The following is a 27,612-nucleotide window of genomic DNA, read 5'->3' as shown; positions in this document are numbered from 1 at the left end:
TTGTTTGGTTTTCCAGAACAAATAGTCTCAAGAAAAATTTATTTCATTAAAAACAAAAAAATCTCTCTCTCCCGTCCCCAAATCCCCTTTTGGGAATCTTGCGTCTCCTCCTCCTTCCCAGGGGACCTACTTCCCCAGCAGACACTCTGCTCAGGGATGCTTCGCAGCGTCCCCTGGAGCCTTCTAAGCCACACCCAGCCTTCACCTGGCCGTCAGCCACCACGCGGGGATCTTCTGTAGCTTTGGCTCCAGGCGGGGAATACAGCAAGAATAATCCAACACTTAATTCGGACCTTCACATTTCTCTTAATAAACCACTCAAGCTAGGACCCATCTTCCTGATCTGTAACCCAAGAGCCTTATTTTGGAAAACCAGAGTTAACCACTAAACATAAAGTAAAGCGTGCTATATGCAGTGTAAGCTTTATCTTCTATCTTTCCCACATTTCCCGTTCATCTTAGTCTCAGAGCCTAGAGCCTATAAACTCTTCCCAGGGGAAATTATTCTGCAGGTCTTTTTAGTATTTTCTCTTTTGGAGGAAGGGGAGAAAATTATTTGCCCATATTTTTGATCCAAGCAAAGGCACGGTCAGCTGACATATAAGAAAGAAACTGATACCTTCTCCAAGTAAGGTGTGCCCCTAGACTTTAGGGCAAGCTTAGGAAGTTTAAGAAATACAGTCGATATGTAGATCATTTATTGTGGGGCTCTCTGTTGAAAGAACCCAACCTAATAACTTACAAATGTGTGCTGAAAGCATCAAGAGCACCCTTGGGCTCTCAGGGGAGTTGATCAGATCAAAATATTAAGGATTATAAAATACTGGTAAGTTGGTGCGCCTGGGAGGCTCAGTGGGTTAAAGCCTCTGCCTTTGGCTCAGGTCATGATCTTGGGGTCCTGGGATCAAGCCCCACATCGGACTCTCTGCTCAGCGGGGAGACTGCTTCCCCCCTCTCTCTGCCTGCCTCTCTGCCTACTTGTCATCTCTGTCTATCAAATAAATAAATAATCTTAAAAAAAAATACTGGTAAGTTGTGAGCTTATAAGATTCAATGCCCATTGCAAAGAGTCTGGAAAATGGATGGGAGAGAGAGAAAATACTAGTATTTAATAAGCTCTGTTCAGGGAAGAGTGCTCTAATTTTCGCCACCTGTCTTGAATTTTTAGAAAGTTTCTGTCAGTCAGTGGTACTCAGACTTGAGTGTGCGTCACGCTTCCTGGTGTGCTGGTTACAACACAGACTGCCGGGCACGGGTATCAGAGTGTCCAGGTCTGAGGCTGGAGGGGGTGGCGGTGGCCAGAACTTGGACTTCTGACTAGTTCCCAGGTGCTGCTGATTCTTCCGGCATGGTGATCGCGCTGTGAGACACTGTGTTTATCAGGTTCCTACAGCTGCCTCCCATTCCCATGCTCTCATTTTATAAATATTTTAAACAAAAAGCGCAAAATCTTTACCCCATAATGTGGCTGCTGAGCAGACCAGCCCGGTATAGCTCGAATATAAACTACGATTACCTCCATCCTTATTTACTACTGTTTCCTGTGTTTGCTCTTTTCCTGGATGAGACCTCCAGAGCCTGAGTACCTCCCGGGGAGCTGACATTGCATTTCCAAAGTGAAGGCGCAGACCCTGGAGGAACAAGGGTGGCCCCAACAAGGCACAGGCCACTGAAACAGCCCATCACCATGCCTCTCCTGCAGAAGGGGGTGTCGTCATTAGTCGAGGGTCCATGAACCACTATCTAGGGTCACTCAAGTGGGTTCAAGATGCTAAGGTACTGGTGTCCCCACCAGCACATCCCAGCCAAGAGACAGGGCAGCTTGAAGGGAGAATGTGTAGGACACCCCTTCCCCAATTTCCAGGAATGTAAGTTAGATTTGGAAGTGGACCCCCACAGAGTTATAAAGCATTAGGAAGGGAAGTCTTGGCAGAGAAAGATCAGAAGTATAACCAAGCCCCCCTTCCTCCAAGCTTTCCCGAGTTCAGACAAGATTGAGCTCCCTATTCTGTGAATACCCGTGATACATGTTCATTCAACAAATATGGTGAGTACGTGCAAAGCCCCAGTGTGCAGAGTTGTGGAGTCTGGTCCCTGTACGAAAATCATCACATCCTGTTGATTCCGCCTTGGTGGTCTTGTCCATCCAGCCTTGTCCGTGGCTCTTTTCCCGCGGCAGCTGCTCCCAGTCAAGCCCTCATTGGCTCTTGTGGGTCTTGTTCAGAAACCTAACATCCCCCAGCCCCAACCAAAAGCAAACCAAAAAACCCACATGACAGAACTCTCATTAATGTTCCTAAATCACAGCTAGAATCAGGTCACCCTTTTGCTCAAAGTCTCGGCTCCCCATTACTAACTCAAAAAAATCCAAACTCCTTAGCCTGATCCCAACCCATCTTTCCAACCACGTCCCCCAATTCCCCCCTTCTCACATCCTAACCTCCAGCCCAATCAAATGAATTACATGTATATGGCCAGAGTGTCTTTCTCTTCTTCTTGTAGCTCCAACTACAGTGTCCTTCTTCCCGCCCTTAAAGATCCAGTTCCTTAGTCACCTCTCTTAGTCTTCCCCAACACCTCACAACGAAACGTAATTGTTCTCTGAATTTTGACCTTTTTTAGCCTCACCTGGGACATGTAATTTTCTAATTGGATTAGATTCCCTTAACGGCCTAAAAACCCAAGAGCAAGATCTCAGATTTAACCGTATATGCCTCCACAGACCTTGCACGTGGGGGCTACTCAGAGACTCGAGCATGACACACAAACAGAATGGAATCTTGCGCTAGTCTGGGAATAGTGTATACAAATGTGCAGCACAGGAAGGAAACAGGTTTTGATAGAATATAAATTTAACTAGGGCAAAGATCTGTTTTGTACACTTATGTATGCCAAGTATTTAAAACAGTGCCTAGGTATCAGGTGTTTGATTTTTTTAAGGAATTGACATCTTTATTCATTCATTTATTTATTTTAAAGATTTTACTTATTTATTTGACAGAGAGATCATAAGTAGGCAGAGAGGCAGGCAGAGAGAGGGGGAAGCTGGCTCCCTGCTGAGCAGAGAGCCCGATGTGGGGCTCAATCCTAGGACCCTGGGATCATGACCCGAGCCAAAGGCAGAGGCTTGAACCCACTGAGCCACCCAGGCGCCCCTGATTTAATCTTTCTAACTTGATCATCCCTGTCCTTCAGACAGCTCCATTTCCTGTTTCCTTCTCAGCACCTAACAGAGCTTTATTTAATTTTATTTTATTTATTTGACAGAGAGAGAAATCACAAGTAGGCAGAGAGGCAGGCAGAGAAAGAGGGGGAAGCAGGCTCCCTGCCAAGCAGAGAGCCCCATGCAGGGCTCGATCCCAGGACTGAGAGACCATGAACTGAGTGGAAGGCAGAGGCCCAACCCAGTGAGCCACCCAGGTGCCCCCAGAGCTGACTTTTGATAGACAATTGAAGCAGGGAGAAGTTGATATTTTGTTCTCTCTCAAGATGGTATTTCTGTGTACAGAGATTGACTTGGAGATCTGGTTAAAATCTCCAGATTCTGGGGCACCTGGGTGGCTCAGGTGGTTAAGCGTCTGCCTTTGGCTCAGGTCATGGTCCCAGGGTCCTGGGATTGAGCTGCACATTGGGCTCCTTGCTTGAGCGGGGAGGGGAGTCTGCTTCTTCCTCTGCCCCTTCCCCTGCTCCTCTGACTCATACATGCTCTCAAATAAAATCTTTAGGGGCTCCTGGGTGGCTCAGTGGGTTAAAGGCTCTGCCTTCGGCTCAGGTCAGGATCCTGGGGTCCTGGGATTGAGTCCCATATCGGGCTCTCTGCTTGGCAAGGAGCCTGCTTCTCTTCCTCTCTCTGCCTGCCTCTCTGCCTACTGGTGACCTCTGTCAAATAAATAAATAAAATCTTTAAAGAAATAAAAACTACATTAAAAATAAAAATAAAATCTTTTAAAAACTCTTTAGATTCAGTGGGTCTGAGTCTGCAGTCTCCCTGCTTCAATTGTCTATCAAGATATGTCGATGCTGCTGGCGCAGGGTCCACACTCTGAAACAAGGACTCACAATCCAGCCGGACCCAAAGTGCCTGATTTCGGTCAAGCAGAAGCAACAGCGCCCATGGCAGAGTGTGCGGGATCTGAAGCAAGACAGCCTGGGTTCGCAGCTGCCTCCGCCTCCTACTTCACTTCTCAGAATGCTTCGCACATCTCATGTGTGAGACAGAATAATCATATCCACCACATAGGGCTGTATGAGGACTAAATTCATTTTGAAAAGAATCCCTTGTGGGGTGCCTGGGTGGTTCAGTGGGTTGAAGCCTCTGCCTTTGGCTCAGGTCATGATCTCAGAGTCCTGGGATCGAGTCCCACATCAGACTCTCAGCTCAGCAGGGAGCCTGATTTCTGCCCCCCCCCCGACCCCCTGCCTCTCTGCCTACTTGTGATCTCTGTCAAATAAATAAAATCTTTTTTTCTAAACGTTCTGAGTTGTATTTATTTATTTATTTGACAGATCACAAGTAGCCACCCAGACACCCCAATAAATAAAATCTTTTAAAAATAAATCAATACATAAATAAAAAGAATCCCTTGCACAGTGCTCAGTACCAGCCGTTATTACTGCCCACCTGCCTCATGCAATTATCCTCCTGCCTCAAGGAACACAACACCGCCAGAGAGCCAGAATCCTACCCTGTAACTTTCTCTCCCCACAATGCAAGACAGACGGGGCACACTAAAACATTCAACTGGGGGGTGGAGGCGGGGGCGCCTGTGGGGCTTAGTCGGTGGGGCATCCGGCGCTTGGTTTTGGCTCAGGTCATGAGATGAGCCCTGGGGTGGGCTCCATGCTGGGCACGGGGTCTGCTTGACAGTCCTTCTCCCTCTTCCTTGGGTCCTCGCCCCAGTCATGCTCTCTAAACACAGACACACACAACACACAAACACACGCGCGCGCACACACACCACTCTATTGGGACGTAAAACTAATCAAGGATGGGGAATAGGGGAATCTATGAGGCGAAAGCTTGAGGGTAGGAGACTACAGAAGGAATTCAGGAGAGTAGCTCCTTAGGGTTTCCCACATCTAGTGCAGCTGACGCTTCAGCTGATGCTTCAGCTGAGCGCGGCGCCCGCCCAAGACTTCCCTCCATGTTCAGTTGCTCCACCAAGACCATCCCATTCGTTACAGCGACCCAAGTTTATTTTTATCTATTTATTTATTCCTTTTTATTCCCATATCCCACGCCCTTGCTCCCACTTGCTCCCACAAGCAACTGTAAGGCCTTCAAGGTGTAACTTGGGTTTCTACGTGTTCTTGCCCAATGTTTTGTGTACATGCTTTTTGACTGTACATATCCAGTACCGACATAGATCTCAATCCATTGCTTCCATTTTCCTACTCGGCACTGTTATGTTTCTCTAAGCCAATATCCTTAAGGGCTACTCAGGAGTCCCCGGTGCTCCCACCGTCGCTCACCCGCCCCACCTTCCCACCATCTCCCACAACCACAGCCAGACCGCCGGCAGCCCTTGACCACCACACACAGGGTCCCAGGACGACTCGCACACATGCCCTCTGCTCATCTGTTCTGCATTTAAGTAACAGTGCACGTCAGGCTGGGACCTCAGGCCTCTGTCACTGGTTCCCATGAGTCACCTCCTCCACCCTGGTATTCCTAACAAAGGGAGAAAAATATCCAACGTGAGCTTTTTTTTTGCTAATAGCCAAGTTTTATTCTAAGCAACTATAAATCAAAGGGGACATTCACATAGGACCCAGGAGCCCACTCCCATCTCCCCAAACAACAGCGGGGCAGGCATTCAACACTCCTGAGAAACAAGCATTTTTGTGCATTTTCGCCACACCTGTGGAACAGTCAATCCCAGAACTAATTTGGAAAATGTGTGATCTACACAACTCCGAGAAACAACTGGTGTAGTAAGAACAAACTCCAACACCCACGGGAACAAGTCAGACAACCGTCAGTAACGACCAGTGCTCTGGCCTGGGCGGCGGCAGGACCCGGCGAGGGCTCTGGCGGCCGAGGCGGCTCTGGTGAGAACCCGGCCTCCCGAGCAGCGGCAGCAGCGCTCAGCGGCGTCCCCGGGCTCCTCCTCCTCAGCAGGGGCGGGGGGCTCTCCCCACGCTCCTCCTCTCGCTCCTCTGGATTCGGTCACCCACGTGAGCAAGGACCCCCACAAGGAGGAGCTCAGCACTCTGCCCCCATCTCCGACCGAAGTGTGGATGGGCTAAAAGAGCCCCATAAACAAATCCCTCGTAGAGGGCAGGGCCAGTCCCCATGTTAGGAACGACTTCTACGATGCTGGAAATTTAAAAAAACAAGTGTCAGACTGTATTTTTTTAAATCAACTAAAATCTAATTCCAAAAAAGGTTCCTCAGAACAGGGTAAGCAGTCATTTAAATTATTTCTTCTACGTGTTTTTAACAAAGACACTACGAAAGAGGAAAGAGAGGGGCGTGTGTCCCACAACTCCTCCGCACACCTGCTCGCCCCACTGGCCGACCCGACCTCTGGGAAGACCTGAAATGCTGGCACAGGACCGGGAAGCAGCCACCGGTGCCCGCAGGGTCAGAGAGCCACCCGCGGCCCACAGACAGCAGCCCCGACGGGAAAACCAGGGACAACAAGCTCCACAGCAGGGCGAGGACTGGCCCCGGACTCCTGTTCCACAGGTTCCAGCCTCTGGGCTTGGCCTGGTGCTTGGCCAAGGGAAGGCAAATCAAAGCGACTCTCCTCAGGAAGCAGTCAGACCCTGACTGTGCAAAGTGTCTCTTCGGGGGGGGACCAATGCCAGCCCCTTCTGCCCCCCCCACCCGGACGGACAAGGGGCTGGCACCCTTAAAGCAGGCCATTGGGCCTTCCGGGCTCCAGGGCCAGCCCGCCCCGCTCCCGCTGGTGGATCTTCTGGTGCTGCAGAAGGTGCTGCTTCTGCACAAAGCTCTTCTCGCACTCAGAGCAGCTGTAGGGCCGTTCGCCCGTGTGGATGCGCTGGTGCCGCACCAAATCCGACGGATGGCTGAAGCTCTTGCCACAGTAACCACAGATGAGGGAACTCCGGCTTTTCCTCCAAGGGATGTGACCAGGCAGGGCCACCAGGCTGTTGGGTGAGAACCTCTCCTGGACACGGCGGCCAGCACTGGGCCCCTCCTGCAGGTGGCAGCGCTGGTGGGTCACGAGGCTCACCCTGCAGCTGAAGCTCCTCAGGCACACGTCGCACTGGTGCAGCCTCGCCCTCTTGGACTGGGGCTTCAGCTGCGGCCTGGGTCGACGGCTCTCCTCGGGCGCGGAGGCTGGGTAAGGGCCCCACCCGGAGTGGGTCTGCAGGTGCGCAGCGAGCTGCTGCTCATAGTGGAAGCTGACCTCGCACTCGGAGCATTCATAGGGGCCAGAAGCGTCCCTTTTCAGCTTTAGGCCCTGCCCGCATTCCTGACCCAGCTGCACCTGCCTACTGGGCTTCGGCTTCGGAGGGCAGCTCAGAGTTCTGCCACCGCTAGGGTCTCTACTTCCCTCAATGGGATCCTCCAGATTAGTGTCCCTGGGCCCTGAATCCAGGAGGACAGAACCACCCTGACCACCCCAGAGTTCAGTATGCTCTGGGCTCAGGAAAGCCTGCTCTTCGGCAATGCCCGAGAACTCTCCAGGAAGATCCGCAGAGCCTTCCTGAGCGTACTGGATCTCCTGCTTGATCATAACCCCTTCTGCTGCCAAGAGAAAGAAGACCAACAAAAAAGATCACATTCTAGCACTTTCGCTTTCTTTAGAGCTAAACAAACATCTGTGAATTTTACAAGAGTTCTAATCAAAGCACCCCATGATAAGGGCATTAGGACAATTTGGAGAAGGAGACTGGGCTCTAAGACTGGAAAAACTAAACCCATTTTTTTTTTAGGACAATGTTATAAATCACAGTTCTCTAAGCTTGTCCATAAATCTGTATTCAATTCCTGTAAAAACATGGCAAAATATACTATAACTATACTAATTTAACAGTTTAAAATAATAAACGTGAACAATTAAAATAAAAAAACCCAACCACCCTTAAACCTGAAGTTTAAATATTCACGCATCCAGCCCCAGTCCTCCTGCACATGTCCCCCTTCCCCATACCTGGCTTATAAATGCTCTGCCTGCCTCTCACCCCAAGCTTCGCTCCTACGATCTGACCAACCCTATCCTCAGTCTCCAGGGGGTGTTCACTTGAGCTACTGCTCTGCTCTGTACGGTAGCACAGATGTGAAGCAGGATCCATCACAACACGTAAGGAGTCCCCAGTGGTAAGAAATGCAGACACAGAGATGTTAGGTGAACTCATGAAACTCATAAAGAAATCTAAAATAAGTAATGCTAGATAGGCTGCTGATAACCAGCGCTCAGTAGTTTAGCAGCGGGAAAGCTCACTATAGGCCTCAGGGAGTGGAGGGATGGAATATTCTAGATCCACTCACCTGGGTGGACATCACCAGGGCCTTCCTCCTCCAAGTCACCCAGCATCCCTGCACCCAATTCCGCTTCTTCTTCTGGCTGGCCAAGGACCTCTGGTTTGGAATAGGCAGAGTGTGAGCCCAGCAGACGGTACAAGCTCACCGCGCACTGCGCAGGTGCCAATGAAAGCTGACCAATGTCAGGGGTTGATATTAAAAGTTCCAAAGATTAAAAAGCTACTGTTCTTCCCACTTCCCCACCAGTGGCAGCTTGAGACAACTGGAAAATTCGAGCCAATTTGAGAAATCTATTCAGTCAGCTGCTGCCTCCAACGGTCCTTCCTTAGCTACTGCATTTCCGGCAGTCAGGCTTCCCAGCCCACTCCCCTTCCCCGACCACCCTGCCCTCACGTGCACACGGTCTCAAGGGCTGCTTCCTTTCAGCGTATTTAATTCCATCCATGCTGACACGCTGCAAGGTGAGGTGAGCACCATTATCCCCAGCTGGGACAGACAAGGAAACGGCCAGGAGCAGAGCACAGAACTCGGCCCAGGGCACACACTCTCCTCCGCCCCTCCTGCTCTCTCCCTCTCTGCTGCAGTCACACTGGCCTTTCTGACACTCCTCCATGGAGCTCAGTTTTAAAAGATTTTGTTGGAGGTGCCTGGGTGGCTCAGTCAGCTGAGTGTCCACTCTTGGTTTTGGCTCAGATCATGGTCTCAGGATTGTGGGGTCGCGCCCCACATCAGGCTCTGCACAGTCTGCTTATCCCTCTCTCTGTTCTTCCCCACGCTCACGCTCTCCAATAAATAAACAAAATCTTAAAAAAAAAACCAAAAAAACCTCTTGTCTACCAAAATCTACTTACTAATAACGAATATTTTATAAAGATGTATATCTATTTTTAAAAGATTTTATTTATTTGAGAGAGAGAGCATGAGAGGGGAAAGGGCAGAGGGAGAAGCAGACTCCCCACCGAGCAGGAAGCCTGATATGGGACTTGATCCAGGGACTCCAGGATCATGACCTGAGCCAAAGGCAGTTGCTTAACCAACCCAGCCACCCAGGCGTCCCGAAGATGTATATCTATTAACCAGCCCTTCTAATTAACACACAAAAAAATAAAATAAAAAAATAAAAAACAAAAACTGAGCTCACAACGACTAAATGTAATTCCACCCAAGGCCAAGAAAAATTTTTTGGTTAACCTGTACTGCCTGCCTCATCTCAGGTAACAAAAGGATTTCTTGTCAGTTTTAAGTATTAAAAACCGCATGAAGAACCCTGCTCACATAACACTACAATACACATTACACTATAATGATGATATCTTTTAATAAATATTATAATGAACTATGTGACCATAGAGAAGAAATACAAAATGCACAACACTAAGACCTTTCCAAGTCTTCATGAACTGAGGACCTAAAGACTTCCATTTCTTTTTTCTTATTTTTCAAATTTTTATTTAAATTCTAGTTAGGGGGCACCTGGGTGGCTCAGTGGATTAAAGCCTCTGCCTTCAGCTCAGGTCATGATCCCAGGGTCCTGGGATCAAGCCCCGCATTGGGCTCTCTGCTCAGCAGGGAACCTGCTTCCTCCACTCTCTCTCTGCCTGCCTCTCTGCCTACTTGTGATCTCTGTCAAAAAAATAAATAAAATCTTTAAAAAAAAAAAAAAAAAAAAACTTTAAATTCTATACCATAATATTGTTTTCAGGAATAGAATTTAGTGATTTATCACTTGCATGAGACGCCCAGGGCTCATCCCAAGTGCCCTCCTTAATGCCCATCACCACCTACCTATCCCCCTACCCATCTCCCTCCAGACCAAGAGAGGAGCCAAAGCCAACTAGTCATGGGTGTAGTCTGAGTCACACGCTACTGCGCCAGGAATGTGCAGATGTCTGCAAGAGAATTCTCGGGACGAACGTGCTACTTACTCAGAGAGACCAGAGTCTCGTAGTTGCTCTTCATCACGTTTCTGTAGAGCTCCTTCTGCCAGTCCTCCAGATTTTCCCACTCCTGCTCTGAGAAACAGACTCCATCGTTTTCAAGTGACCTGGACACCTGAAATTACAAATATCGTAGCATAAGTGCCTCCTGTCATAGCCAGGAAAGCAAAGCCAGCACCTTGAATCTTAAATAATAAAGGGTAGGGCTCCCCACTCGGGCTTTTAAAAAAAGATTTTATTTACTTATTTGACAGAGAGAGACACACAGTGAGAGAGGGTACACAAGCAGGGAGCCCAAATGTGGGTCTCAATCCCAGGACCCTGGGATCATGACCTGAGCCGAAGGCAGACGCTTAACGACTGAGCCACCCAGGCGCCCTAGGCTAACTCTTAATTCCCAAGGGGTCTACCTTGGGAACCTCTCCATTGCTGCCCGGGGGCAGCCTCAGGACCCAGAAGTTGCTGCTCCTCAGCAGGTTCTCCATGTTCTCCAGCCGCCTCTGCAGCAGCCCGTACTCCTGCAGCAGGGTCCCCAGCACGGCCCACTTGCCCTCCAGCTGGTTCCCGAACTCCACGGCCGTCTTCTCGCAGTCCAGCAGCTTCTTCTCGGCCGTCCCCGTCCGCCCCTCCAGGCTCTGTAGCCGGGCGGCCTGGGACTCCACCTTCTTCTCCACAGCCTGAATGGCAGCCACCACAGTCCAGAGAGAGAGCTCTGTGGTCTGCAAGTAAGAGCTTTTCTCTGTCGCTTGTGGGGGAGGTGTGGAAGAGGTCAAAGGTGTGGAGCGGCGTTTCCTCCTGTGCTGAATGAAGGACACAGGGCCAGTCAGTGTCACTTCCAAACATCCAGTGGGTCCAAGAGTATTACAGCTACTTAGTTTCTACTTTTTTTTTTTTTAAAAGACTTTATTTATTTGACAGAGAGAGACAGCGAGAGCAGGAATAAAAGCAAGGCGAGCAGGAGAGAGAGAGAAGCAGGCTTCCCGCAGAGCAGAGAGCCCGACCTGGGGCTCAATCCCAGGACCCTGGGATCATGACCTGGCTCAATGACTGAGCCACCCAGGCGCCCCAGAAGTATGCTCTTTTATACTCTGTTACTGTAGATTATACATACATGTACATTATAACACTGAAAAATACAAAGAAAAGTTATGTAAAATACAACCATTCAGAAATAACCTGTTAGAATTTTTTTTTTTTTTAAAGATTTTATTTATTCATTTGTCATAGAGAGAGAGAAGCGAGAGCAAGCACAGGCAGACAGAGTGGCAGGCAGAGGCAGAGGGAGAAGCAGGCTCCCTGCCAAGCAAGGAGCCCGATGCGGGACTCGATCCCAGGACGCTGGGATCATGACCTGAGCCGAAGGCAGCCGCTTAACCAACTGCGCCACCCAGGCGTCCCCCTGTTAGAATTTTGATCTTTTTTTTTTTAATCTTTTAACTGGTTTTCCGAAGTTGAAATAATACTGTACATGTCTTATTACCCGCCCTTCACACCCGGCACAGTCTCTAAGACGACCAAGACACAATTACTTAGCAAGACCAATAAAGCTCAACTCATTTACCTTTGCACCCAAGCAGCTAGTAGAACACCAACTAAATTTTTATTTTAGATTTTATTTTTTTGTCAGAGAGGGTGAGCAAGACAGCACGCCATAAGCAGGGGTTAGGCAGGCAGAGGGAGAAGCAGGTTCCCCACTGAGCAAGGAGTCCAATTCGGGGCTGGATCCCAGGACCCCAGAATCATGACCCGAGCGAAAGCCAGATGCCTAACAAACTGAGCCACTCGGGCATCCCCAACTAAATCCTTCGTAAATATTTACAGATATGATTTGATGAAGCCTGCTGACATTTTCCTTACATGGCTCATTTTTTATGATCCAGCCCTGAGGAGGAAAATCACTACAGCTGAAGTTCAACATTACTAAAGCCAACATGGGGTGGGCGGGGTCTCCTCAGTTTCCTCTGACCCTGAAGTACCACAGCACGTTCACTTCAGTCCTAACCCCCAAAGCTTCTCGATTTTATTCGGCATACACTTTCTTCAAAGCTGCTTCTCTATCCACAAGAATAGACACTAAGTTGGGTGATGGACATTGGGGACGGCATGGGCTATGGTGAGTGCCGTGAAGTGTGTAAGCCTGACAATTCACAGACCTGTACCCCTGGGGCAAATAATACATCATATGTTAATTTAAAAAAATAAATAAATAAATAACTGACACTAAGAGGAACCAGTTTTGAAAGAAGTGCTGGGGCCGGGACTTAGTGTCTGGAGAAACGGGACAAAACGAACCCAAGTGGCATGTAAATGAACATGTAAGCTTGTCCATGACCTAATCCAGTGACTCAACTCAGTTCATTACCGAACATGTGGGTTTAAAGCTTAACTGACCCTCCTAAGAAGGATTTAAATAGAAGTTTAATGTAAAAGATCATCCCTTTCCCGCTCTCACTGCTTGTGCTCCCTCTCTGTGTCTCTGTCAGTAACTACAAACGAAACAAGACAGAACGTCAGACTGCTGGACAGGCTCCTTTTATCCCATGTTCTGCTTTTCACTTTCAGCTGCTCATCTATAGCTCTTCGGAGCTGCCTCCTGCCTTTCTGCAGCTCAGCATTTTGTTGCTTGCTTCACACAGGAAGGTGGGTCAGGATCTGAGCACTGAGCAAAAGGCAGAAAAGAGGTGTGAAATCAAGCTGCTGCTTCTGTTTTGAACTACCTATTGAGATGGAAACAATTCAAATGTCCACTGACTGGTGATTCAATAAACAAACCACAGTCCATCCATATGTTACAGGTTGAATTTTCTTTTCCCAAGATATGTTGAAGTCTCAACCCCTAGGACCTCAGAATGTGATCTTATCTGGAGAAGAATCTTTACAGAGGTAATCAAGCTCAATGAGGTCATCAGATGGGCTCTAATCAAACACGATTTGGTGTCCTTATAAAATAGCGGAGAGGGGCACCTGGTGCTTGCACGGCTCGGTCAGTTAATCTGCTGCCTTCAGCTCAGGTCACGATCCCAGGGTCCTGCTCAGCGGGGAGCCTGCTTCTCCCTCTCCCTCTGCCTGCTGCCTCCCGTTCTTATGCACTCTCTGGTCAAGTGAATAAATAAAATCTCTTAAAAAATAAAATAAAATAGGGGAGAGATCTGGACAGAGACAGATGTGCACCTAGTGCAGACTATATGAAGACACACAGGGAAAAGACAGCTACGTGACAACGGAGGCAGAGGTCAGAGTTCTGCTGCCACAAGCCAAGAAAATGCGTGGGGCCATCAGGAGCTATGAGAGAAGCCTGAAAGACACTCTCCGTCATGGCCCTCGGAAGGCATCAAGTCTGTGGACACGCGGATTTCAGACTTTCAGCCTCTAGAACTATAGGACAGTACACTTCCGGTGTGTAAGCCCTTCAATTTGCAATACTTTATTATAGCAGCCTTAAGGGTATTAATACACCATACAATAAAATACTGTTACATTAACATAGTAATCATTAATGTGTTAAGCATGTTACATTAGCAATAAAAAGGGAACAAATTACTGATACACCTAACAATATCGATCCCCAAATTATGCTATGTGAAAGAAGCCAGACACAAAATGCAGCCTACTCTATTCCATTTGCATGACACTCAGGAAAGGCAAAACTATATGGACAGAAAACAGATTAGTGGGGGCACCTGGGTAGCTCAGATAGTTAAGAGTCTGCCTTCAGCTGAAGTCATGATCCCAAGGTCCTGGAATCGAGCCCCATGTCTGGCTCCCTGCTCCGCTAGGAGTCTGCCTCTGCCTCTACCTGTCTGTGTGCTCCCTTTCTCTCTCAAATACATAAATAACATCTTAAAAAACAAAAAACCAAACCAGATCAGTGTTTGCCAAGAGCTGCCGGTGGGGGGAGACTGAATGCAAAGGAAAGCTTTCTGGGATGATGGAAATATTCTGTATTTTGGTAGTCTGATCATGGCACACATTTATCAAAACTACCTCAACCGCGTGAATGAGTGAATGCTGCTGTAGGTGAATTATCTCAGTAAGCACGGCTTAGTATCAAGATAGAAGAAAATGTTAGCTGTCAGGAAAGATGCCATAAACAAAGTGTAAAAAAAAAACAAATGGGGAGAGGATATTTATAAACAAAGTATAAAATGGAAAGAAAAAAATAATCCCAAATAAACCTGCAAACCGTAAATAATTATGAGAACAGAAATGCAGGCAGTCCAAGAAGCAGTTGGGAGCACAAATACAACCAAGGAAAACTGCTTTTCACCCACCAGGCTGCCCCACTTGAAAGAGGGATAAAGAACTACAGAGATGAGTAGGATAAAAAACTGGCATTTTTTTTTTTTTAAGATTTTATTTATTTGACAGACAGAGATCACAAGGAGGCAGAGAGGCAGGCAGAGGGGCTCGATTCCAGGACCCTGGGATCACGATCTGAGCCGAAGGCAGAGGTTTTAGCCCACTGAGCCACCCAGGTGCCCCAAAACTGGCACTTTTATTAACATTCCCGGAAGGAATGAAAAATACTACAAACTTTACGGAAGGCAATCTCATAAAAGTCACTAAAAACCTTTTCACCTAGCAATCTCACTTCCAGGAATCTATTTTATAAAACAAAAGGCATTTTTTACTGACATCCAAAATAAAAAAATAAGACGATTACTGGTAATGTTCTTTGGAAAAGTCAAAGCTTGGAAATAATCTCCAGGTTTGTTCATAAAGGAATGGTTAAATAAATTATGGCACCACCAAAAATGACACTATACTACCTTTCAAAATAATGACCTGTATTATGGCTTGAAGAGTTTTCATCATACCATGCTGGTTAAAAATTCAACTTTTAAGGAAATACATTTATTACGATTCCACTTTCTGAAAGAAGAGAAAATACACGAGTGTTTGTGTGTTTCAGCCCACAGAAAGTCTGTGAATAGATTCATAAAACTGAACTGGTAACAGGACTTACAACTCAGGGAAATGAGAGGGAGAGATTTTCATCATTCCTTGGAAACTACTGCTTGTTTGACTTCCCCAATAAATATGTATTTTGTAAATAATTTTTCTTTTTAAATAAATTCCACATGTAAGAGTATCCCTGATTGCAGTGAGAAATACAAAAAGTACATTTACATCCCCCACACTTCTGGAGTTTCTGGGGCAGTTCTGTTGGATCGCCTATCATACTATCAGATCAAGTCCAATACAATGGGCCGGCCACTACAATCTGAAACCTCCACCAGTAAGTATAAGACACGGTTCCTGTTGCTAAGACACCTTCAATCTGCTGAAGTAAAATACAAAATAAGTAACATTCTAAAGTGGCATCGAAGGTGAACTAGACAGTATCTAAGGTCACTTCCAACTCTGAGATACTATGACTTTTTAATACTGAAGAGTAAAAAACAACTTCTATAATACGTAAGATACGGAAGGGAATGGTGACAAATCTCCATCAGCTACCACTCCATTATCAAATAGTGCTTCTGAAGTCCTCTGTATGACTCCCTACGTAACTACAATCCTGAATTTGGTTTTTCACTAGAAATTGCCTTTTTCATATTCTCACCAAATGCTTTTTTCCCAAAACATGTTTAGTTTTGCCGATCTTAGCACCTTACATAAATGGCATCCTTATTCCACAACACCTGAGAATATCCTGCTGTTGCAGATAGCTATAATTAATTTTCACTTCTGCATAACATTCCGCTGTGACAATACCACAACTTCCTTTTCCAGTCCATTATTTATTCGCCCCCATCTCTGTCATTACAAGTAGTGCTACAACGAACAGGACTGTGCACAGCTGCTAGTACGTATGGGCAAGTTTCCTGAGGATATAGTCCTAGGAAAAAAATGTTGGCTAATAGGGTATATATACAACTTGAACTTCAGTAAATAATGCCAAATATTTTCTAAAGTGGTTGTACAAATTTCATTCCTGTCAGAAGTATTAAGTATTCTGGATGTTTCCCAACTATGTCAACACTTGCAACTGTCAGACTAAAATTTTGTCCCTCCAGGGAGGTCTGAAATGTCATCATGATTTCCATCTACTCGTTCTTTGATTACTAACAAGGATAAGGATCTTCTAAATATTTATTGGCCATTCAAATACCTTTCAGTGAACTACCTGCTCAAGTCTTTTATCTGTTCATTTTTTGGGGTCCCTTTCTTCCTTTCGATCTCAGAATTCTCTGGTAATTCTGGATACTATTTTTTATCCACACTGTATGTGCTGCAAACACCTCCTCCTTATTTGTGCCTCATTTTAAAAATTCACTTCATTGGGGCGCCTGGGCAGCTCGGTCGGCTCAGGTCAGGGTCCCAGGGTCCTGGGATTGAGCCCTGCATGGGGCTCCTTGCTCAGTGGAGCCCTCTCCCCACCGTTCCCCCTGCTTGTGTGCACCAGCATTTGCTCGCTCACTGGCTGGCTATCTCTCTCTCTGTCAAATGGAGAAATTTTAAAAAATCTTTAAAAAATAAAAAGAGGGGCGCCTGGGTGGCTCAGTGGGTTAAGCCGCTGCCTTCGGCTCAGGTCATGATCCCAGGGTCCTGGGATCGAGCCCCGCATCGGGCTCTCTGCTCAGCCGGGAGCCTGCTTCCTTCTCTCTCTCTCTCTGCCTGCTTGTGATCTCTCTCTATCAAATAAATAAAAAAAGATCTAAAAAAAAAATTTTTTTTTTAAATAAAAAGAACAAAAATTCACTTTATTTTTTAATTAAAAAATTAATGTAGTTGAGTTTGATCAATTTCTTTATGGTTTGAACTTCTGTGTCAGTTGAGAAAAATATCGATAATCCAGAATATTCTCTTCTAAACACTCCCTAGTTTTGTTTTCACATTTGAGTAACTCAACTAGAACTGATATTTCTGTGTGGTGCAGGGCTCAATTTTCACATGGGAAATCAACAGATCTAATATATGATGAAAAATCCATCAATTTACCCAAAGATTTGTAATGTGATCTCTGTCATGAAACAAGCTTTCTATACATAGCAATCTGTCTCTGGCACCTCTAGTCTTGTTCTATAGAGTATTTTTTGTATTGCCTTACCAATATTATAGTTTTAACAACCATAGGTTTTTAAAAAATCATTATTGAGGGGCGCTTGGGTGGTTCAGTTGTTAAGCGTCTGCCTTTGGCTCAGATCATGATCCCAGGATCCTAGGATCGAGCCCTGCATCGGGCTCCCTGCTCAGAGCAGAGCCTGCTTTTTCCTCTCCCTCTGCCCCTCTCACCAGCTCAACACATACATGTGTGCAGTCTCTCTCAAACAAGTATCTTTTAAAAAGTCTCATAAAAGTATCTTTAGAGACTCTGTTTACATCACATCCATAGATAAATGTATCCATACACAGTTTTTTTAGTCCTCACAGTTTTCTGAGTCCACATCCACTGCTCTTTTAAGGTATTTTTAGGATCTTTCAATATTTTAACATATTCCACTGATTACCACACAACAAACAATCCCAGTGTTTAATGCCTTAAGACAACAACTACTTTGCTCATGAATCTGCAATTCAAGAAGGGTTTGTGACGAACAGTTTGTCTCTGCTCCACTCTACGTCAAGTGGAACAAATCACAGGCAGGCAGGCTCTGGAAAACACCTGAAAAATCCTAAGCCACAAGGAGAAAGCATATGGAGATATTCTGTTCAACAGCCCAACCTAAGGTCCCAGACTACAGTCAGCTGCCAGAACACACTTTCATTTCTAAAAGGGCTTTTTTTTTTTTTTAAAGATTTTATTTATTTGACAGACAGAGATTACAAGTAGGCAGAGAGGCAGGCAGAGAGAGAGGAGGGGAAGCAGGCTCCCTGCTGAGCAGAGCCACCCCCCACCCACGTGAGGCTCCATCCCAGGACCCTGGGATCATGACCCAAGCCGAAGGCAGAGGCTTTAACCCACTGAGCCACCCAGGCGCCCCACCCCCTTTTTAAAGATTTTATTTATTTGACAGAGAGAGATATCACAAGTAGACAGAAAGAGCAGGGAAGCAGGCTCCTTGCTGAGCAGGGACCTCAATCCCAGGACCCTAAGACCATGACCTGAGCTAAAGGCAGAGGCTTAACCCACCCAGCCACACACGTGCCCCTAAAAGGGCTCTTTTGCTCTCTTCACTTTTTATTCATTAATCTCTCTATACAGGCATACCTCAGAAATATTGCAAATTTAGTTCCAGAACACCACAATAAAGCAAGTATCATAATAAAGCACGTAAAATTAATTTTGTTTCCCAGTGCGTACAAATTTACACTACATTGTAGTTTATTACGTGAACAATAGCATTATATCTAAAAAAATGTACATACCATAATTTAAAAATATTTTATTGCAAAAAAGAAAAAAAACGCTAACCATCATCTGAGTTTTTAGCAAGCATAATTACTGGTCACAGAACATCATAACAAATATAATAATAAAGAAAAGGTTTAAAATACTGTGAGAATTATCAAATTGTGACAGAAATACAAAATGAGCAACTGTTGGGAAAAATGGCAGGTGAGACTTGACACAGGCTTGCTACAAAATTTCAATTTGTAAAAAAAAGAAAGAAAGAAAACACAGTATCTGCAAAGTATAATAAAGCAAAGCTCAATCAACCTGAGGTACGCCTATACACTGATATTATGTATTGACAGATATATGGACAAAAAAATCTTACCTGTGTTGTCCAAAAGCCACTAGAAACACACGGCTATTTAAACCCATATTAATTAAAACTGAATTAAAAATTCAGTTCCTCAGCCACACTACCTACATTTCAAGTGCTTAATAGCCATAGATTTCTAGTGACTATACTGAACAGTAAAAAGCAGAATATTTCCATAATCTCTGAAAGTTCTACTGGATACACCACACCTTAATTTTTTTTCTGCCTAAAAGAAACTAAGGTTTTGTTACAGTCTTCTACCATGCCAGTTTTCCTTGTAGTTGTTAATCTGCTTTATATATTTTGAGGCTATATAATTACATGCAAAATACTAGAATGTCTTATCAAGCTGATAAAATGAGTCTCACCCTCACAAAAGTAGTAGTAGCCTTGATCTCTAGCAGTATTAATACAGACAAACCAATTTTTTTGATTCGTCTGGTATGTTTTCATATTCTCTTATGTTCAACCATTTCTGTAGCTTTGTCTTTTAGTTGTACCTCTTACAAACCATATAGTGACAACTCTTTGCCTTTTAACTGTACATTTAGTCCATTTACATTTATTGTAATTGTTGATCTATTTTTATTGATTTTTACCCTTTTTTTGGCTTTGTCTTTCTTGCCTTCTTTTAGGTGATTTTTTCCTTACTCTATTTCCCCTTCTAATTTGTAAGTTTTACAGCCAATTTCTAATGTTTTAGCAAGTATCCTAGATATTACAGGAAGCATACTTCTAACAACCTTGAAACTAAAGAATTCTGATCTCTTCCTAACTTTTACACCAATGCTGCCATGTATTTTGTCTTTGTTTTTAACCTCACAAGAGATCATTCCCGTTATAGTCAATCGATACACGTTCATATTTATCCGTTTCCATGGGTCATCACACTTTCTTACATTTTCAGACTTTACATTTGGGATAATTTTCCTTTTACCTGGTATATCCTTTACATTTTCCAGCTGCTAGGTGGCTCAGTCTGTTAAGCCACTGACTTTTGATTTCGGCTCTGGTCATGATCTCAGGGTCATGAGGTGGAGCCCAGCTTCTGGCTCCCTGATGGTAATGGAGCCTGCTTAAGATTTTCTCTCTCCCCAAAACCCGTTCCTCCCCACCCCCCACCCCGCGCCTCCCCACCCTCCACCCCCTCCTCCCCACCCCCTCTCTCACTCAAAAAAAGAAAAGATTCTCCCTCTCCTTCTACCCCTACACCTCCCCCACCGCGAGTTCTTAAAAAAAATTCCCTCCCCTTCTTCCCCACCGCTTCTGCTCTCTTAAAAAATATACATATATAAAATATAAACATAACATGTTATGTATCTCTCTCCCCTCCCCCCTACTGCGCTCTCTCTTAAAAAAAAAAACCCTCTCCCTCTGCCCCTCCCCCCGCCCCCGGCTCGCTCTTCTCTCTCAGAAGAAAAAAAGAAAAATCTGTCCCCCTGCCCCTCCCCCAGCTCGTGCGCGTGCTCTCGCGCGCGCGCTCTCAAAAAAACAAAAAACAAAACCCCCAAAACCCCAAAAACCCAAAACAAGCCTCGGAGAAGTTTCTCCGCAACGGTGTGTGGCGCTGGGGTTCCGGCCCCACAGGGAAGGAGCCGGAGAGGAGGAAAGCAGTGACCTGGGGTCGTGGGAGGAGGCCGGTATTCGCTAGAAACAGCCCGGGGAGCCCGGGGAGCCCCGGGACCCCCAGCCCCACAGGGGTGCGAGCTTCGAAGCCCCGCCCCGGCCAGGAGCTCCGCCATCCCGAAGGCGCCCGCGACCGGTGCCGGGAGCACCCTTACCCGAGTAGGCGCCGACTCCGCCATGGCTGCCAGTCGCCCCTCAACGCCCGGACCCCGCCCGATAACCCTCGCGCTGCGTGCCGGACCGGTGGGCGCCGCAGCCCCTCCTCGAAGCCGCCACCAGCGCCGTGTTGATACAAGGTGCATTGTGGGAGTTCGGCCCTCCAGCGCCAAGAGCCTCTCCGGCGGCTGTCCTCACAGCGCGGCATTTCCAGGGCGCCCCCGTGCGGCAGGAGGATGAACAGCAGCTCGGCGTTCGGGCCAGAGTGTGCGACCAGGGAAAAGCTTGCTCCCTCCAAGTCAATCGCACGTTGAGAATTGAAGGCAAACGCGGGGCTTGTGTGTCTTCTACGTGCCCAGCACTCGGCAAGGTGCTTTGAGCGATTCAAACACGCATAAAAGTCAGACTTTGCTCTGAGGGAAGAATATGTAACTTAGTTGGGGAAAAGAGATATGGTGCCAAATGGCATGTGTTTTATTCCATTTGTTCATCTGTTACTTGGCTTTCTGGAAACTAGAAACACGTGGGGCGCCTGGATGGCCCAGTTGGTTAAGCCTCTGCCTTCGGCTCAGATCACGATCTCGGGGTCCTGGGATCGAGCCCCATATTGGGCTCCCTGCTCTTGGGGGACCTGCTTCTCCCTCTCTGCCCTTCCCCCTGCTCACACTCTCTCGCTCTTTCAAAAAAAAAAAGGAAAAAGAAAAAAACTAGAAATACACTTTCCCATCAACGGTGTGGAGTCAAGGTGCCCAGGCCAACCCACTGTATCCTATTAGGTATTGCAATCACACGCCTTAGAAAATCCAAGAGAGCCCGGATTTCAAATGTTTAATCCCGTCCACATGTTACTGTTAAATGATGAGTTTGGAATTTTGATTTGGAAAGCATGGCTGCATTTCCATTTGGTCACACAATACAAATCACTACTGCAACCATACTTGTCTAATTTGTACCACATGGTTTCTATAGAGACAGGCAATGAACTTCCACTTGAATTATAGTTCTGAAGACCTTCCTCTGAGAGCTAAACTCTTAAGATCAACAAATTCGCTCCTTCTTAGCATGCAGGGCTCAGACTTTACCTCCTCTGATACATTCCCTGTCCCCCCTGCTTCCAGCCCAACAGCCTTCTCCATCCCAACTCTCAATCCTGATTCTCTGATCAAAAGTTTTCAGAGTATTATCACTAACAGAAATAACATTTTTTCATCAGTTTACATGGTAAGGATGTGTCCATTTCACTAAAATGTCCCTCCACAATATACACTATTTTTTGCACACAGAAGTGCTCATATATATCTTTGGATGACTGAATGGTGAACCAGAGAATAAGGGTAGATAAAGTCACCTCCAAGAGAAGGCATAATGTCCACAGCTACCAGATCAACAGGAGACTCACCGAATCATTAATACATCTAAAGAAAGGATGGGTTGGGTCAGGACACCTGGGTGGCTCAGTCCTTGTCTTTAGCTTGGGTCATGATCCCAGGGTCCTGGGATTGAGCCCCACATCTGGCTCCCTGCTCAGTGGAGAATCTCCTTCTCCCTCTCCCAATCCCCTTGCTTATGTTCCCTCTATTTCTGTCTCTGTCAAATAAATAAAATCTTTTTTTAAAAAGAAAGAAAGAAAGAAAGGGAGGAAGGAAGAAAGAAAGGAAGGAAGGAAGGAAGGAAGGAAGGAAGGAAGGGAGGATGGGTCAAGCCGAGGAAACCAGTCAGTCACTGAGATATGTCTGGGGTCTGACCTACTTTCTCAGACCAAAAACTTACTGTCAGTCACAGAAAAAAAATGTATCATGTCTATGGAGACAGACATAATCAGGACATAGGATACTGGGTACTGGGGTCATTAGCAGCTCAGTTCTAGAACCATCTATTCTGTTTCTGTGTTCACCAGGCAATCTGATGATGCACATTGCACATAGCTACTGGGAGACAACAGGCAGGTCAGGCTGATACAAACATCCAGTCCACCCCCTGGAAATGAGTAAATGGATACTCCGGCTTATCCATCTGTTTCTTGAGCATCACCGTGATTCAGCACCCCTGACTCTGAGTCTGGAACAGTGTGAAAACATTTAGATCAAATTTCCAGTGTGCAAAGGAGGCAGCACCAGGCACTGGTCTGAATCTCACAGGCTTGCAGAGATAGATGGTGTGCATGGTGCTTTAGGAAGTGGAACCCAGGATGGGGGAAATAGGTGAAGGGGGTTAAAAGCACACTTATGTTTTTTTTTTTAAGTCTTTTTTAAAAAGATTTAATTAATTAATTTATTTGACAGAAAGATCACAAGTAGGCAGAGAAGCAGGCAGAAAGAGAGGAGGAAGCAGGCTCCCCACTGACAGAGAGCCCGATGCGGGGCTCAATGCAGGGCTCGATCCCAGGACCCTGGGATCATGACCTGAGCCAAAGGCAGAGGCTTTAACCCACTGAGCCACCCAGGCGCCCCTAGAGCACACTTATCTTGATGAGCACTGAGTAATACAGGGAACTGTTGAATTATGGGGCGGGGGGGATAAAAAAAGAAACCATTTTTTTCAAATTGCAAATGTTTTAAAACTTGGGGCAAAACAATAGTGTCTAAATTGATGTCGAGAGAGAGAGAGAAAGAAAGGGAGAAAGAGAGAAAGAGAAAAGCAAGACCACTGGACTCTCCCACTTACTAGATGTGGGCAAGTCATTAACTTCTTGGCGCCTCCATGTCCTCATTACTAGTGAGTAACAGTAACAGCTCATACCTCACAGAGTTGTGCAGATTAAAGGAGTCCGTTCGAGTGCTTAGAACAGTGCCTGTCAGGTGCAGAGTTCGAAAAGTGCTCCTGATCACTACGGTTCTCTGTGTTCTGGCTCCTTCCTAAGGAGCTAAGTGGCTAAGTGGCATAGCCTCTGCTTCTGTGTCTTCCCACTGAGAACACAAACATCACATCCTTGGGTTGTTGATGGGATTAAGAGAACACACACACGTAAGTAAGGAGCTTGTGTCGCTGAATGCCTGGTGTGTAGCAAGCACTCTATGAGCAGCGACTTTTCATTTGGGTATGTTTTTGCTGTGACAATGTCCAAGCCTTGAGCTGCGATGAATTCACCAATAGAAACGTCACCTTGTTATGTCTCTTAGAAGCTTTCCATTCCTTTCCCAATGACACTAAGATCGTAACACAGGCCTTTAAATAAACTTGTAAATATGACTCATAATTATTCCCATTGTGGCCGTGGTATTAAGGGACTCGAGAAAATGTACTTAGTATTTGTAACCTGTCATCTGTGTGTCATCTGTGTGACATGCAGAGCTGAAACTGACCTTAGACGTCATCTCACCCACATCTTTCTTTCTAGTGACAGAAAAAAGTATCCTTTGACTCACATACAGTACAAATTAAGTTTCAGATAGTGCTTTAGGAGAACCTGAGTGGTTCAGTCCTTAAGCATCTGTCTTTGGCTTAGGGATCAAGCCCCACATCAGGCTCTTTGCTCCGTGGGAAGCCTGCTTCTCGCTCTCCCACTCCCCCTGCTTATGTTCCTTCTCATTGTGTCTCTCTCTGCCAAATAAATAAAGAAAATCTTTAAAAAATAAATTAAATAAAATAATGCTTTAAAAATATTTCTCAGGATGCCTGAGTGGCTCAGTGGGTTAAGCCGCTGCCTTCGGCTCAGGTCCTGATCCTAGGGGTCCTTGGATTGAGTCCCGCATCGGGCTCCTTGCTCAGTGGGGAGCCTGCTTCTCTCTCTGCCTCTGCCTGCCACTCTGCCTGCTTGTGCGCACTCTCTATGACAAATTAAAAAAAAAATCTTTAGGGACGCCTGGGTGGCGCTGTTGGTTGAACGACTGCCTCCGGCTCAGGGCGTGATCCTGGAGTCCCGGGATCGAGTCCCACATCAGGCTCCCAGCTCCATGGGGAGTCTGCTTCGCTCTCTGACCTTCTCCTCGCTCATTCTCTCTCTCACTGTCTCTCTCTCTCAAATAAATAAAATAAAATCTTTAAAAAAAAATCTTTAAAATTATTTCTCTTGTTCTTTAAATGTTCTCTTGTGCATATGACTTCTAGCATACATATTAACATACATGTAATATTATGTCCAAACATTATTTTACTCGAGAAAGTTATAGACCGTGGCTTTATTCCACTTAGTTGAGACCCTTTCTATTCTGTTCCCCTTATTATCCCACAAGCCTCTAGCTGGCAGAGACCAGGTCTGTCGTGCTCCTTCTCTCACATAAATAACCTCCTGGGGAGCACCCCCCCCAGGCCTCCAGGTCACCATGACTCGTAGAATGAATCCATCTCGGTTCAAGCTGCACAGCACCCCTGCCCCCCATATATGTACGTGTATATGGACACGGTGGACAATTAACACACACAGCGTGTCTACAGGTGGTGGACCTCTGTTAGCTTTGCCAACCTTGCACTTTTCCCTTCTTCTGAGCATAGATACACCTCTTCCTCTTTGGTGACAGGCCCTCCCTAGGCTCTAGCCATGTACTTGGAATGGGTACTACCATCTTGTTCCGTAACAATGGCAGCCAGGTCACAGTGACTGTGCAAGGGTGGGCATTTGACTCAAGCCAGGCCAATCATACCATCCTAGCCTCCTGGCCATGGTAATTGACCCAAGAGTGGGCATATGATTTAAGCTGGACCAATCAGAGCTCTTCCCTGGGATCATTTATTTATTAAATATTTTTATTTACTTATTTGACAAACAGAGCAAAAGAGCACAAGCAGGGGGTAACAGTAGAGGGAGTGGGAGAAGCAGGCTCCCTGCTGAGCAGAGAGCCAGATGTGGGCCTCAATCCCAGGACCCCAGGATCATGACTTGAACTGAAGGCAGATGCTCAACCATCTGAGCCATGAGGAGCCCCTCCCTGGGATCTTTCTAACTAGACCTGAGGGGACAGGTTAATTTCCTTTGTGGTAAAGCTATAAATATATGGGTCACGAACAGTCTTGTCCCCATTTCTTGGAATAAGTTGGTTTGAGAAAATGATTCCAACATAAAGAAGCAGAGATGAGAGACACATTTTTGTCTCTGTCCAGGATTGATCTTTCAACTGTTCCTCTGAATCCGTGAAGGATTCTGGCTTCCTTCCAGAAAGTTCCCCCTTTCTCCATAGTTGACTAGTCAGCTTCAAGTAGAGGAACTAGGTGACTGGGTGACGAGTTTTTTGTTTTGTTTTGTTTTGTTTTTTTCTGCACATCCTTTTATCCATTTGGAATTTTGAATGTATTATTGTAAAATCTATTTGAAACTCCATGCATAGCTTAAAACCTAATGCAGAATTCCTCTTAGGGTTCGAACTGCACTTTGTTTTGCAATAGAGTTCTACTGGCCACTTTAATTGTGGAAAAACAGGCCCTAGGGAATGGCTTGGAAGGAAGAAGTTGAAGAAAGATAAAACTAAATTGCTCTCCATAATAAACTAGGATTTGGGGATTCCCTTGGATACTTTGGGAGCGAGGGCATGAGACCTCAGAAAGGGGGAAGAGAGCTACTCCTTAGAGAGGCAGGTAAGATACAAGATCAAGAATGGGAGCTGGTGAATTGTGAGAAATTCCTGATGGTGAAAATTGTTCACGGTCTTTTAAGAATAGAGATAGTACATATTATATGTCTAATTTTGGGTCGTTTTCTGTGCTAGGCTGAGATGAGACCCTTTGTATAATCTCCAAAGGATAAAAGTCTACTACACATAAAATCTTACCTAGGGAAAGCAAAGACGAAGAGCTGTCTGGGTTAATGCAGAGCTGAGAGCAGGCCAGCAGCAGGAACGCAGACGTAAGTCAATTTGTGACTCCAGGAAGCATAAGCTAACAAAGGAAAACGAACCTGTCCTCACCCCCACATCCCTGAGACGTGGGGCAGGGGATCCCGCTTGGGGACTCAAGTCATTTTATGCTCAAAGGATATTGGCCCTATAGGGATGGAAGTTGTGGGGACCCCTGGGTAACCAACACTGGCTTTCACTTCTAGGACTAGATATGGTGTCCCCCTTGAATCTTGAATGGGATACGTATCAAAGGCTGTTTTCTCTTTTAACAGAAGGAAACCTACAGAAATTACTATGCTGGGGTAGGATGCTGGCTTAAAATACATATCAAGAGATCTGAATAGAGGTTCTCAACCTCTAGGACACAGGGCCAGCATCACACTAGAATAAAGATTCTTATGGAATGGGGCCTATGGGAGCCTCACAGGTTGGTGTGGGCCGGGAGAGGGGAGTGAGACTCTCACGCCCAAGATCCCTCTTCTCAAGAATTTCTCTTCTAGGGGCACCTGGGTAGCTGTCCGTTAAGCGTTTGCCTTTAGGGCAAGTTATGATCCCATGGTCCTCGGATCCAGTCCTATGTCAGTTTCCCTCCTCATGCTCTCTCTCTCTTGCTAAGTAAATAAAATCTTTTTTTTTAAAGATTTTATTTATTTATTTGACAGACAGAGATCACAAGTAGGCAGAGAGGCAGGCAGAGGGAGAGAGGGGGAAGCAGGCTCCCCACCAAGCAGAGAGCCAGATGTGGAGCTTGATTCCAGGACCCTCAGATCATGACCTGAGCTGAAGGCAGAGGCTTAACCCACTGAGCTACCCAGGCGCCCCTCAATAAAATCTTTAAAAAAATTACTCTTTTAGAAATATCCCTCCACAATGTCTCTGAGTCAGTGGCAGACGGAATGGCAGCCATGGCCTTCCCCAAATGGTCCTATTCAGGGCCCCAAGCTGATCTGATGCTCCAATGCATGCTTTTCCAACAATCGGATAAACCAATACCGTTAAGTATCATCATAGGC

General features: G+C 46.1%; 1 protein-coding gene across 2 annotated transcripts; it reads right to left on the bottom strand.

Moving 5' to 3' along the window:
• Nucleotides 1-5,703: 5,703 nt before the first annotated feature.
• Nucleotides 5,704-20,978, bottom strand: ZNF212 (zinc finger protein 212). 2 transcript variants are annotated; one of them, XM_044246813.1, is made up of 5 exons: nucleotides 20,831-20,978; nucleotides 10,806-11,195; nucleotides 10,384-10,510; nucleotides 8,465-8,554; nucleotides 5,704-7,720 (listed from the first exon to the last, which is right to left on the bottom strand). In XM_044246813.1, the coding sequence occupies exons 1-5, from the start codon at nucleotides 20,975-20,977 to the stop codon at nucleotides 6,858-6,860; spliced, it is 1,617 nt and encodes a 538-aa protein (XP_044102748.1). In that variant the 5' UTR covers nucleotide 20,978; the 3' UTR covers nucleotides 5,704-6,857. The 2 variants fall into 2 exon arrangements, with proteins under 2 accessions (XP_044102748.1, XP_044102749.1); XM_044246814.1 differs by having other exon boundaries at nucleotides 5,704-7,717.
• Between the last annotated feature and the right edge of the window lie 6,634 nt (nucleotides 20,979-27,612).

The sequence above is a fragment of the Neovison vison genome, chromosome 4 (genome assembly GCF_020171115.1).
Source record: "Neovison vison isolate M4711 chromosome 4, ASM_NN_V1, whole genome shotgun sequence".
Classification (NCBI taxonomy): Eukaryota; Metazoa; Chordata; class Mammalia; order Carnivora; family Mustelidae; genus Neogale; species Neogale vison.
Note: the sequence above shows the minus strand (reverse complement) of the source record. Positions and strands in the feature narration are given on the sequence as shown.

Bases quoted from the DNA above. Each gene is read 5' to 3' on its own strand.
- ZNF212 (XM_044246813.1), bottom strand. From the start codon at position 20,977: ATGCACCTTGTATCAACACGGCGCTGGTGGCGGCTTCGAGGAGGGGCT. The intron at 11,196-20,830 runs GTAAGGGTGCTC...TCCTTCATTCAG, and splicing joins CGGAGTCGGCGCCTACTCGG to CACAGGAGGAAACGCCGCTC. The intron at 8,555-10,383 runs GTAAGTAGCACG...ATTCCAAACCAG, and splicing joins CGAGACTCTGGTCTCTCTGA to AGGTCCTTGGCCAGCCAGAA.